The sequence below is a fragment of the Microcaecilia unicolor genome, chromosome 3, assembly GCF_901765095.1.
Source record: "Microcaecilia unicolor chromosome 3, aMicUni1.1, whole genome shotgun sequence".
In the NCBI taxonomy this organism is placed as follows: Eukaryota; Metazoa; Chordata; class Amphibia; order Gymnophiona; family Siphonopidae; genus Microcaecilia; species Microcaecilia unicolor.
Window position 1 is genome coordinate 77,552,017 of NC_044033.1, and position 13,725 is coordinate 77,565,741.

The following is a 13,725-nucleotide window of genomic DNA, read 5'->3' on the forward strand; positions in this document are numbered from 1 at the left end:
GTCCCACCACCATCAGCCCTGGCAGGATATATTATAATCTCAGAAAACCTGAATTACTCGAATGCTCGGACTGGCTCTCTTTACAAACCAGGGCTTGTGTTTGGATTTGGAAAAAGCACTTTAGAATCGATAGGCAAGTTCTTTTCCTGTTCAAAAGGGATAACGGTCTGTGCAAGGTAATTTGTCCAAGGTCACAAGGAGCATTGGTGGGTAAAGTGGGACCTGAACCCGACTTCCTACTTCTCAGCTTGCTGCTGTAACCAGTAGGCTATTCTTCCAGTAACTGAGCAGTGCATTGATTTTCACCATTTTACACAGAGAACTGACATATCTGATCAATTGGATTAACTAATGTTAGATACCTGGGTTGTGTCTCTGCTACTCACACTCAGTCTCTGACCCCTGATATTCAGCCTGTAGCGGTCCTTGGTTTTAAAGCTTTTGACTGCTGTGGGCAGATACTCAATGCAGGGCAATGTATGGGTTCTGGCACTGAACAGTTGGGTTAGCTGTGGAGTGGAGGAGTGGCCTAGTGGTTAGGGCACTGCTCGACATCCAGAGGTGGCTGGTTCAAATCCCACTGCTGCTCCTTGTGATCTTGGGCAAGTCACTTAACCCTCCATTGCCTCAGATACAAACTTAAATTGTGAGCCCTCCAGGCCCAGGGAAGTACCCAGTGTACTTGAATGTAACTCACCTTGAGCAAATATAAATAAATAAAAAGATACTGGCCAGTATTCAGTGCTGACACCTACAGCAGCACTGTGTAGCCAGGTGCAACTGAACGCTTAGGGATGACCTGCTGCCCACTTGATCCCCTTTGAACGTCTACCTCTGAAAGTTTTAAAGTACCTTTCCTCAAATGAAAAAAAAAAAGGTGCCAAGTGAAATACATTTTAATATGTATGTCTTTGCCGGACTCCTTTTCCAGCAGCTGAATGAGTAATAAGGATTAGAGCCATAGATATTGAAGGTGACAATTGCTGACAAAAAGAAAATCTCCACATTTAGAAATGTGAAAAAATAAAACCTTCTCGTTGGTTTTTTAATTGTACTTTCTTATGTCTCCTCTCCAACCTCGAGTGATGGTTTCTAGGAGCTGGCCAGATGTTTTGCAGAAGGGCAAAAGTATTCTCGGTCAGTGTGCTTGCATATCGTTGAAATAGCACACAAGCTTTGCTCAAGGATTTAAGTACATAAGTAATGCCACAATGGGAAAAGACCATGGGTCCATCAAGCCCAGCATCCTGTCCACGACAGCGGCAAATCCAGGCCAAGGGCACCTGGCAAGCTTCCCAAACGTATAAACATTCTATACATGTTATTCCTGGAATTGTGGATTTTTTCCCAAGTCCATTTAGTAGTGGTTTATGGACTTGTCCTTTAGGAAACCGTCTAACCCCTTTTTAAACTCTGCCAAGCTAACCGCCTTCACCACGTTCTCCGGCAACGTATTCCACAGTTTAATTATGAATTGGGTCAAGAAACATTTTCTCCAAATTTGTTTTAAATTTACTACACTGTAGTTTCATCGCATGCCCCCTAGTCCTAGTATTTTTGGAAAGCGTGAACAGACACTTCACATCCACCTGTTCCACTCCACTCATTATTTTATATACCTCTATCATGTCTCCCCTCAGCCATCTCTTCTCCATCCTATGATGTTTTGATGGCAAACAATTCCACAGAAAAATCTTTTAGCCAATATTTGTGCAAAATGTATTGTGGGATAGCTCTCAAATTCTTAAACTTAGCAATTCACACAGTGGGTTCTGCACAATTTTTTCCTTTTCTGAAGCACAGGGCACAATTGTGGCCGATTATAATCCTGTCCAGGAGCGTTTTTCCTCAACACTGTAGGGGTGGTTTTCAAAGGGCTTTAGCAGCCTAACATTGGGAGACAAGCACCTAAATCAGCACATTAGAAAATTAAGCAGGCTGAGCCCCTAAATGTAGGCACCTAGTTTTGCAAGGGCACAGGGGCAATTCTGTGACGGCACCACGTGTCAGGTGCTGTGTGGGGCACGCTTGAGTGCCAGTTCTATAAGAGCATCGTTGCACACAAATGCTGTCATAGATGCTGGCATAAGCCCAAAGATGTGCCCATTATGTTAGGCGCACTTTCATAAGTTGTGTGCATGTATCTTGGAGAAACGCTCATGCTCTGCCCATGTGTAGCCCCTTCCAGTAACATCCATAGTACACAGTCCACATACATATGGAAATACCAATGATCTCAGAACTCGTGTGCAGTTATATAATTGTCCTTACATGCTGGTTCAACTCTGGATGCCTGACGTAGAAGCCCAAATTTAGGAATATGAGGAGCAGCCCTCGATCTAGGCAGCTAATATTTGCTTCTCTAGAACTGGGAGAACTTTCGGCCTAATACAGTGTGCAAACAATGTGTTACTGAGAATCATGAAACAGGTGCAACATTTATAAACACCACACAGATAAAGTGACAGACTGGGCCCTGGCATGGAAACATGGTTTCCCTACACCAGAACTGAGAGGCACAGTTCCCTGCTCGCTGCCACTATGAGTGTATCTTAAATTTGCTCAGCTGTAAGCAGGCAATAAAAACCACCATCTTTCTGTTTTTTAAGAAAGTTCAGACAGTCCCATATATTACTATCACCCAAAATCTGGTCAGACAAGCTCAAGTGTGGTCAGAAGCTGTTATCCTTATAACGTTTTTTGTCTGTGTATGTCCACCACACAGTTCATTATCTCAACGAGTAGCAACTTCTTCATAAAAAGTTCTCATTACACTCCTCTCAAAAATAACAAGTTTCTACAACCCATGAGTTATAATTCCTCAAGGTCTGTTAAATCCACAGTGACTTTGATAAACAGAGTGTCATCTTTAATGTATGTGTTCCTTCCATTTTCCAGTGTTGTATGAGACACAAATCGTGGACAGCCAGAAGCAATGTTCATCTCCACTTCTGGCCGTTTAAAACTGCTGCTGTTGGGGTCTGCTCGGAAACCTTCCGCAATATGATTTTTTTTGCCACTTTGGTCCAGAAGCGTCAGTGTAACTTTTTGCTTAAAAGGCCATGGAAGCAGCGAGTCAAATTCCCCCTTCATGACCACAAAGTACAGTGACAGATGTGTTCCTTTTCCTGAGCCATCTCCATTCACATATGCTCTGGCACACAGTCGGTACCCACAACGACTGGTATAAAATGGCTGGCTAAAGATAGACACAACACGTCCTTCTGTGGCTTCCCTTTTCTTTTTTTTGTAGTCCGTGATTTTCCATATGAGCTTTCCATTGTAACAGGCACCTTCTAAGAGTTTAAATCGCTCTTCGTTGTTGCTCAGCTGGGCCTTGTGGCTGTTAATGTGGACATCATGATTGCTGGACTGGCATTCCAAACCCACTGTGAAAAAGCAAACACATAACATTTTTTAAACAACTGTAGGAGTGATAAGCCAATCTGTCAACACAGACTCATAATGATTTGAGATAAAAGGCTGCTATATTTTACTGTCACTACAAACACTGCCAATCTCAGACCAAAAGGAAATGACATCACATGCTACAACCAAAGCTTTACTTCCCATACAGAAGATTCTGAGGGCAGCCTTACAGAAAACACCGAGACTAATTGTATAAACTGTCCCACATGTAAAAAGCCTCATAAAATTACCTCAATGTCTAAAAATACTTGTATAACAGAGATATGAAATATGTGTATAATTTATCAAATGCACACATACCTCATCCACGTACATTTTATATCTGCTTCAAAGCAGCTGTAAACATACAATGGTTCATTTTAGCTGTGATTATCACAGGTTTTGTGATGCTATTTTGTAAAGATACTTTATACTTATTTTCAAATGTATCTTTATAGAATAACCTCAAAATGGGAGTTATACATCAACTTCCAGTCTAGGCAACCTGTTAAAAATACCCCCAATGTCTCTCACCTTGAATTTAACCCCATTCAGGCTTCCAAATCTTGGGGCATACTGTATGGCTAAATGATTTTGCCGATCAGGGTTGTAAAAACACATCTGTTGTACAACTGGCTATAGGACTTTAGCAGAGCTCTGCCGGATGCTGTACATTTACCATTCAAGTAACAGAAAATTATTTTCCTCTAGTCCAGGGCTGGCAAGCACAGTTAGAGAATGACATGGGGACAAGGAATGTTCCCATCCCGTCTCTGCAACCTTTGTCCCTGTAGTGTCGAGAATCATTGTAAATTACTGAGTACAAGTCAACCAAATGCACTGTCTCTCATTAAGGACTGGTTCAAACAAGCTGATAAGGTCTGACTATATTGGTTAGACGGATACCCATCTACTCATAATATAATTGCTATGATTTTAAGTCCTCAACAATCTTGGGATTCAGTCTAGTTCTTTCTTCCACAGTCCTTCCCGCAATTGCGGTGCAACAAAATGCTTTTGTGAAAATGCTATGGGTCCACTACCACAGACCCACGTGCCTGCAGATTTTTTATTAACTTTAAAACATTTTTTAAAAACATGGTTAGGCAAGCAACACATTAAGGGGGTCTTTTACTCCTCTGCACATATTCAGCAGACTGCTAAAACCTGTTGTTTCTTTCTCTATATCACCAAAATTCGCCCTTTCTTTTCTGAGCACACTACCAGAACCCTCATCCACACTCTTATCACCTCTCGCTTAGACTATTGCAACTTGCTTCTCACAGGTCTCCCACTTAGCCATCTCTCTCCTCTTCAATCTGTTCAAAATTCTGCTGCTCGACTAATATTCTGCCAGTGTCGTTATGCTCATATTAGCCCTCTCCTCAAGTCACTTCACTGGCTTCCTATCCGTTTCCGCATACAGTTCAAACTCCTCTCACTGACCTATAAGTGCATTCACTCTGCAGCTCCTCAGTACCTCTCCACTCTCATCTCTCCCTACATTCCTCCCCGGGAACTCCGTTCACTGGGTAAATCTCTCTTATCTGCACCCTTCCTTCTCCTCCACTGCTAACTCCAGACTCCGTTCCTTTTATCTTGCTGCACCATATGCCTGGAATAGACTTCCTGAGCCGGTACGTCAAGCTCCATCTCTGGACGTCTTCAAATCTAAGCTAAAAGCCCACCTTTTTGATGCTGCTTTTAACTCCTAACCCCTATTCACTTGTTCAGAACCCTTATTTTATCACCCTCACTTTAACATTCCCTTATCTCTTTTTTGTCCTAATTAGATTGTAAGCTCTGTCGAGCAGGGACTGTCTCTTCATGTTCAAGTGTACAGTGCTGCGTACGTCTAGTAGCGATATAGAAATGATAAGTAGTAGTAGTAAGTTAACTGCCACAGGACTCATTTTATTCCTATGGGCTCTGCTACAGATAACTTGTGCTGATCTTTAGTAAAAGATCCCCTAAGTTTTGCTTTTATATTTTTCAACTTAAGAAAAAAATTAAAAGCATCAGAAACATGAGCTTTGAACCGAACGCAAACTAATGAATGCACATCCCTACTGCCTCAGTGTTCTTAAACCTAGCCACCAGATGTCAGCATTGCACAGTGACTGTGAGTCCTTCTCCTTTAGGGCTGAGTGCAGCACTGCAACTGGGCCAACTCTTTTTGTCCGATTTTTTTTCTGTCTTTTTTTTTGGGGGGGGGGGGGGGGGTTATTTCTAAGCACAGTATGTATTTTGACTTCTAGAAAACAGAACTGAAACCTTGAAAGGAGCAAATATTGTGTGACGCTGTTAACCTTAATACTTGCTATATTGGCATCAAACGTTTCCAAGTCACATAATGTACCCCTTCCTGATGTCCCTTCCACACTGCACAGTTGGTTTTGCTGGGTGTCTTACTTGTCTTTGTCATATCAGGGTCAAGCACAATTATATGGTAAATTCAACCGTTCTTCAATAAAAGAGGCATATTATGCTATGCAAATTATTTTCACCTTTGCTTTTTGAACAGGGGTTTTACATTCTCAGGGGCCTTCAGTTATTATTGGTAGAGTGTTGCTTCTGAAGATCAAAGGATGAGGATTGGGGGGGGGGATTCTATAAATCACGCACAAAAACGGGCGCTGGAAAAAATCAACTCTAAGCGCTATTCTATATAGGGTGCATGCCCTTTACTAGCGCCGATTGCCCGCTCAACTTTGGGCGCCAGACCTATACCCGCTGAAACCTGGTGTAAATCCCAGCACCCCAAGTTGGATGCGGAGACCAATTATTCTATAACCCTGCGCACAACTTTTTGGAACGCCTCTGACTCATCCTTGCTCCTCCCATGGTCACACACCCCTTTTAGGTTGAGCGTTATGGGATTTAGGCAAAGAAGAGCACACAGCCAGATGAATGCGCAAATCCTAATTGGCATCCTTTAACATCAATAATCGTATTGATTTGTTGTGTAGCTTCATGAGCTATGAAGGTTCATTCTGCAGTTTCGTCTGTCCAAATCTGAGCACCATATGTAGAATCTGGGGATTAAGGTATGATTTTATGAAAGCAGGGACTAAGCACACCCTTCCTGTCTCTCCTAGTGGTGAGAGGTTCAATATCAAAGAAAAAACAAAAATGGGAAAGTAACACGATGTAGAAAGCTGAGCAACCTGCAAAATTGACTCACACCTGCTCTACATCTGTGGGCATCTAAAGCTCACTGGCTCTAACTGTTAGAGTTATACCCTAAACCTTCATTATCCTTTTCAGGGGCAATATTCTATGTAAAATGGCTGACCTGTGAGAATTCAGTTTTTTTTAACAAAAAATAAACAAAATCAGCTGGCACTAACGAATGATACTGGGTGTGCAGCTCAGAGAAGGTGACTGCCCAGATGGCTGGTGAGTATTCCCAAGAATCACCTGGATAGGGTTGCTCTACCATGGAGTGGGAAAATCAGAAAAAGTAGGTATTATCCGAGTTGTCTTAAAAAGGCAAGAGAAGTCATATAAGAAACCAGCATACCTAGGCGATGGTCATACGTTTCCATCAAGGCAATCTTTTCCTTTGTGTTCTCCATCATCTCCATCAGTGGCTTCAGATCAAGTCTGCTCTGCTCCTGGCTGACCATTTGTATCAGCTGAATCATCTGTGTTTCCAGCCTCGTGGCTTTATCTATCTGACTGGCGAGTGTCTTTCAGGTCAATGCGAATGAAATACAAATAATTCATGTCACAAATATGCAAGTATTTGGAATTTGGGAATTACACTGCACTTTAGTTGGAGAGAACTTCTAAATGCACAGTTCATGTTTTTCATTTCATTGTTTATAATTAACAAATCAGCAAACTTGTTACAGTGTTCACCTATTAGTTTTTATACTGATAGAGGACTTGGTTTTGCATTATACAATGAAATAATAGATCGGCAAGTAAGAATGAGGACTGTTTTAAAATCATTACCTCATGTAAATGATGACTTACTCATATAAACAGGATATCTTAAAAACTGCTCTCTCCCAATACAGCCATGTTTATTATTAAAATTTATTTAGCCACCTTATCTGACATACAGGTCAAAGTGGTGCATATATTAAAATAGGAAAACAGGAACTCCATTTAAAAAATCAGAAAGCTGCAATCAACCAGGATAGATTCCTTCACACCACAGCAGGTTTAACATAGCCATTTCCAAGATGGGGCAGAGGACAAAATTCAATCCTCTGAAAACTCATCATACTCCAGTTTGAAAAAGTGAGTTTTCAGAACCATACAAAAATTTTTATATGACACGCATTAATAGTATATCCAGGTCTGAACAGATATGTACTGGGCACCAGTACTTATACAAGTCTCAGCTGATATTCAGCTGGGACTCACATAAGAGAATCTGTCAGTCCCCACTGCTCCCTCCCCCCATTCTGATTTCTTCTCCCAAACTCCTCCAACATGAGCCAGGCCTCTCTCCCAAAAGAAGTTCTTCTCCTAGGCCCCAGTAGTCCCTCCCCTTCCCTAGGCCTATCTTAGCATACCTAGTGGTCTAGGGAGTAGTTTAGGCAGGAGCGAACCCCAATTGCTCCTGCCCTTGCCAGCTCTGGGTGCAAAAAGGCAGATGTGATGTCTAGCAGTAGTACTGCAAGACTACCACTAGAAGTCATGATCACCATTTTGCACCCGGAGCCATATGGGCAGCAGCAATTTGGATTCCCTTCTGCTCGGACTACCCCCCAACCACCATGTATGCCAAAATAGGCCTGGGAGGGGCCTAGCTCATGTTTGGGGGAAAAGGTCAGCAACAGTATCAAACTTGTTGGGGGGGGGGGGTTGGGAGAGGGATTGATCTTGTTTGAAGGAATGGAAGAGTAGAGAATGAAACGGGGACAAAGTTTGTCTCCATGCCCTCCCCGTCCCCGTGAGTTCTGTCTCTGTCTCCACCCCATCCCCACAGGTTTTGTCTCCGTCCCTGTCCTGTCCTCATAGGCCCTGTCTCCGTCCCTGCCCCGTCCCTGTGGGCTCTCCTCATCTGTAGAAGCCTCGAACACTTATAATTTTATATTTAAATCTTTATTAAAGTATGAAAAGGAACAATATGCTGTGCAACTGTTGTTTATAAATCACAAATAGAAAACAATAATAACAAAGAGCAACTATAATAACCCCCCACACCCCCACCACCCTCTACCCTTCCAACCCCAACAATAGATGACTTCTACTACCCTGTTAAAATGTCTAGGGGTACAAAATAGAATCCGTTCTGTAAGCATTAGCGGGGGAGAAATATGCCTTATGAAGCACTGTTGTGATTTTTTAATCTGTGAATGAATAAGAAGTTATCAACAATCTCAGGATTCAGTCTAGTTCTCCTGTCTTCCACAGTCTTTCCTGCAATAGAAAATGTCTTCTTAGAAGATGTGCTGGTAGCAGGAACATACAGGATCCCCCATGCAAATTTTGCTGCTTGTGTCCAGCATATTTGTTTGTTTTTCCAAAAAAATCTAAATATCATCGTCTGCATCACTCAGAAACAACAGTCCAGTTCATGAACAGGCTTCAAAGCAGAAAATGACATGGGGACAAAAATCTGTCCCCATCCCCATGAGCTCTGTCCCCATCCCTGCCCCATCCCCGTGGGATCTGTCCCTGTCCCCGCGGGCTCTGTCCCCATCCCTATGACATTCTCTAGGAAGGAGAACAGAAAACGCTTCAAGATGCTACCCAGAAGTTAGTGGGCTATGACAGCCTTTTCTACCATCCATTTTGTCACTTAGCTATGTGGGCACCCACACAACTCCCAGCTCCTCTCCCGCTCTTTCTCCATACAGCTCCCTCCATTGCCCGGTTTTGACATGGCTGGTTAGTGGCAATATTCAACAGCACTACCCGGTTAAGTGCTGCGAAATATCAGTGGCTGGACTGCTCAGTATGATTTAACCTGGCCGGAGACTCTCCTACCCTGTTAAACCCACTATATTTCTAAGAACAAGCTACTTACACGAAAAAACAGATGTAAATGTCCACAGGCAACTTTCAAAGTGAAAGTACACACATACTTTGTCTCTGTGTGGACAGTTTGGACATTGCTGTTATAAGGGGTTATTTACTAGCAGTGCGTGCTAACTCGTGTTACTCGTCACAAGGCCCACTGCAGAAAAACGGGCCCTACAGCAAATAAAGCACATTAACAGTGTTAGCATGCAATACATGCTAATAAGTGACCCTCCTTCACTAATTCAAAATTTCTGAAAACTGAGACATATTTCAGTATAATCAGTATAAGGCCATGCTGAAATGCTCAGCAATGCTGTTCTGACAGAAGGAGGGAATCAGTTCAAGATGGATGGTTAGCAGCTCACCTGTGTACTTGGGAGCAGGTTCCCATTTGTGCCAAAGAGCTGCATGAACTGTCTGAACTCCTTTTCACACTTTTTCATAGTGTCTGCCATCTGCTGGATTTTATTCTCCTTCAGCTCCAAATTTTGGTAGAGATCAGAGATCTAATGCATAGAACACAAAGAGTACATAGTAGAGGCTGATCCATAGTAGCATGTAAAATGTACAGCATTAGCTGGAAAGATGTGACTGCCTTCACTTATTAAAAATTTATCATAAGAATAGCCATATTGGGTCAGATTGATGGTCCATCTATCCCAGTATCCTAATTCTAAAACTGGCCAATTCCGGCCACAAGTACCTGGCAAAATCCCAAACTGTAGCAAGATTCCATGCTACCGATCCCAGGGATAAATAGTGGTTTTCCCCAATGTCTATCTTGATAGCAGATTACTTCCAGGAAGTTGTCCAAATGTTTTTTAAACCTAGATATGCTAACCGTTGTTACCATGTCCTCCAGCAATGAGTTCCAGAGCTTAACTATTCATTGAGTGAAAAAAAAGTATTTCCTCCTATTTGTTTTAAAAGTATTTCCATGTAATTTGATTGAGTGTCTCCTAGTCTTTGTACTTTTTGAAAGAGTAAAAAAAATCGATTCACTTCAACCGGCTATGCTCCACTCAGGATTTTGTAGACCTCTATCATATCCCCCCATCAGCTGTCTCTTTTCCAAGCTGAACAGCCCTAACCTCATAAGCCTTTCCTCATATGATAGGAGTTTCATTCCCTTAATTGTTTTGGTTGCATTCTTTGAACCTTTTCTAATTCTGTTATATCTTTTTTGAGATACGGTGACCAGAACTTCACACGATACTCAAGGTGAGGTTGCATCGTGGAGTGATACAGAGACATTATAATATTATTAGTCTTATTTTCTATCCCTATCCTAATACTTCCTAGCATTCCTTTGCTTCCTTGTGCAGAAAATTTCAAAGTACTGTCCATGACGACACCTAAATCTTTTCCTTGGGTGGTGACTCCTAACATGGAACCTAGCACCAAGTACCAGTAACAAGGATTCAGATTATTCTTCCCAATGTATGTGGCTATGCACTTGTCCACATTAAATTTCATCTGCCATTTAGATGTCCAGTCTTCCAATCTCCTAAGGTCTTCCTGCAATTTTTCACAGTCTGCAATAATTTTGTGTCAGCCCCCTATCACATCCATCTGACTAGAAAGGACTTCATATTTTTTGCCAAATCAGATTAGAAATGAAAACTCTGACCTGCCTTGTTCTGTCTCTGGGGTCTTTTCTCAGACACACCTGGTCATGCATTGATCCAAAAGTCATTCAAAGAATTGTTGAAAATATTTTATAATTAGGGCTTCTGATTTTAGGTTTTAACTGATATAACACCTCAATGCAAAATAATTAAGGGGCCCTTTTGCTAAGCTGCATAGGCACCTACGTGCACCCAATGTGCGTCAATTTTGAGTTACCATCCGGCTACCGCGTAGTCCTTGCGGTACTTTAATTTTTGACACGTGCCTGCTATGCGCGCCGGAAAATATTTTTATTTTGTGGCACGCGGGCGGTAATCCTATATAATAAAAAGCACCTCCAACATTCTGAAGCTGACTCCGTGGCACTGTGGCAGTGTAGGGTTCATAAGTCTGTAGTTCAGCGTTTCATTGGCTCTCACTGTCAACGAAGAACCAATCAGACAGAACGGAACTTGGAGGAGGGAAGTGGAGTGGATTGAATCTCTAACAAACAAATCATATACAGGGAGGTACGAACATCAGTGGAGGCAAGTGCACAGAACGGAAGGGAAGACAAACATTTAATCACTTTGTCACACACAGACATCACACACACACTCAATCATTCTGTGTATCTCTCTTACACTGTCTGTAAAACACACTGTCACTCTCTCTCTCTCACATGGGCAACTGTATGTTGCATTCTCACGAGTAAGGAGCTCTTCTGATGTGATTGTTAAACTGATTGAAGGGCCTGAACAAGGAAAACATTTACCACATTGTAACACAGTTTACACAAAAACTATTGTATATAAAGAAATCTTACACATGTAAACAACAATTATATTCAGAATACAACCGTGGAAACATTAATGGCAGGAACTCATTACACTGCTAGCGCCCGTTTCATTGCGTTAAGAAACGGGCCTTTTTTACTAGTCTTTTATAACAACTAAAGGTTTTTTTTTATTAAGTAGTTATGGTGCTTTTATGATTATTGTTTATAAAACTGTAATTCTTCAGGTTTGTCTGAATCTCTTTTGAGTATGTGTAATCCACACTGTACAAAAAGGCTGTGGTGGAATATAAGTACATATCAGTATCAATCCCCCCGATATTCAAAGGCATTTAACTGGTCAGGATCAGCACCTATCCGGTTAAATGCCATATAGCCGACTAACCGCCGATGGCTGGATATGTCCCACTGAATATTGACGGTTAGCGACTAGCTGATTATATATCGGGTGATATAACCAGCTATCTGCAGATTTTCAGCACATCACCGCTTAACTTTAGTGGCCATATTTGTCCATGTGCAAGGCAGTCCTATCTTTGGCTGGTTTGAGTTTGACCGGTCAGTGCTGAATATCAGCTTGGCCAGTGAAAGTCAAACCAGCCAAAATTAAACCGGATATTCAATGCCAGTCACCGGAAATGGCTTGGCATTGAGTATCTGGTTTAAGCGCTGACCACGGGAGTGGTCAGCTAACGCCTGCGGTCTGAATATCGGCCTCAATATCAGTAACACTTTAGGGCTTAACACCCTTTAGTAAAAGGGCCCTTACATTAATTGCTTTCATAACCATCTTTCATAAAAAATACCAAAGTGGTTTACAAGAAGCCTGTGAACACAAGAAAAACTTCTCGGTATAAATTGCAAAGTACTTAATCTACTATTATATTTCCGTGAAGTGCAAAAAGAGTGTTTATGAGAAAGGGATCAAACAAAGTAAAACATGGAAAAGAAAATAAGACGATACCTTTTTTATTGGACATAACTTAATACATTTCTTGATTAGCTTTCGAAGGTTGCCCTTCTTCGTCAGATCGGAAATAAGCAAATGTGCTAGCTGACAGTGTATATAAGTGAAAACATTCAAGCATTACTATGACAGTCTGACAGGGTGGGAGGATGGGGGTGGGTAGGAGGTATGCATGGGGACATCAAAGCATGCATACCTCCTACCCAACCCCATCCTCCCACCCTATCAGACTGTCATAGTAATGCTTGAATGTTTTCACTTATATGGAGACAAACAAAGCAGATCAATCAGTGATATGGTTCAAAACTTTATTTTCAGAGATTCGCCCGACACAGACTGTGTTTCGCCCACAAGGGCTGCGTCAGGGGCTAATAGTCCAAGCAGGACATGAGATTGAAACGTAAAAAACCAGCAGGGTGCTTTCCTCAATCAAGATGAGGACATCAGCTCAATGCACAGGGTAAGTCTCTGGTGCATCTCTCAGCAGCTGAGAGATGCGACCAGAGACTTACCCTGTGCATTGAGCTGATGTCCTCATCTTGATTGAGGAAAGCACCCTGCTGGTTTTTTACGTTTCAATCTCATGTCCTGCTTGGACTATTAGCCCCTGACGCAGCCCTTGTGGGCGAAACACAGTCTGTGTCGGGCGAATCTCTGAAAATAAAGTTCTGAACCATATCACTGATTGATCTGCTTTGTTTGTCTCCACGTTGGATTTTGCGGATCGCTTGCCATCTTGTTTCTTAGGACCATCTTTCTTTTCACTTATATACACTGTCAGCTAGCACATTTGCTTATTTCCGATCTGATGAAGAAGGGCAACCTTTGAAAGCTAATCAAGAAATGTATTAAGTTATGTCCAATAAAAAAGGTATCGTCTTATTTTCTTTTCCATGTTTTATTTTGTTTGATTTCTATTGATAACCTTAAGAGTGGACTAACACGGCTACCACACTCCTCT

The 13,725-nt window shown here is 41.9% G+C and overlaps 1 protein-coding gene across 3 annotated transcripts in view; it reads right to left on the reverse strand.

Annotated features, from left to right (window-relative positions):
- Positions 1-1,603: 1,603 nt before the first annotated feature.
- The window catches only part of TRAF5 (TNF receptor associated factor 5), a 76,704-nt gene continuing 64,582 nt past the window's right edge, over positions 1,604-13,725 (reverse strand). For all 3 annotated transcript variants that reach the window (XM_030194650.1, XM_030194649.1, XM_030194648.1), the window contains 3 exons: positions 9,759-9,899; positions 6,932-7,100; positions 1,604-3,389 (listed from right to left, as the gene is read on the reverse strand). In XM_030194650.1, the coding sequence (XP_030050510.1) occupies positions 2,812-3,389; positions 6,932-7,100; positions 9,759-9,899 (888 nt within the window). In that variant the 3' untranslated portion in view covers positions 1,604-2,811. The remainder of the gene's footprint in view (positions 3,390-6,931; positions 7,101-9,758; positions 9,900-13,725) is intronic.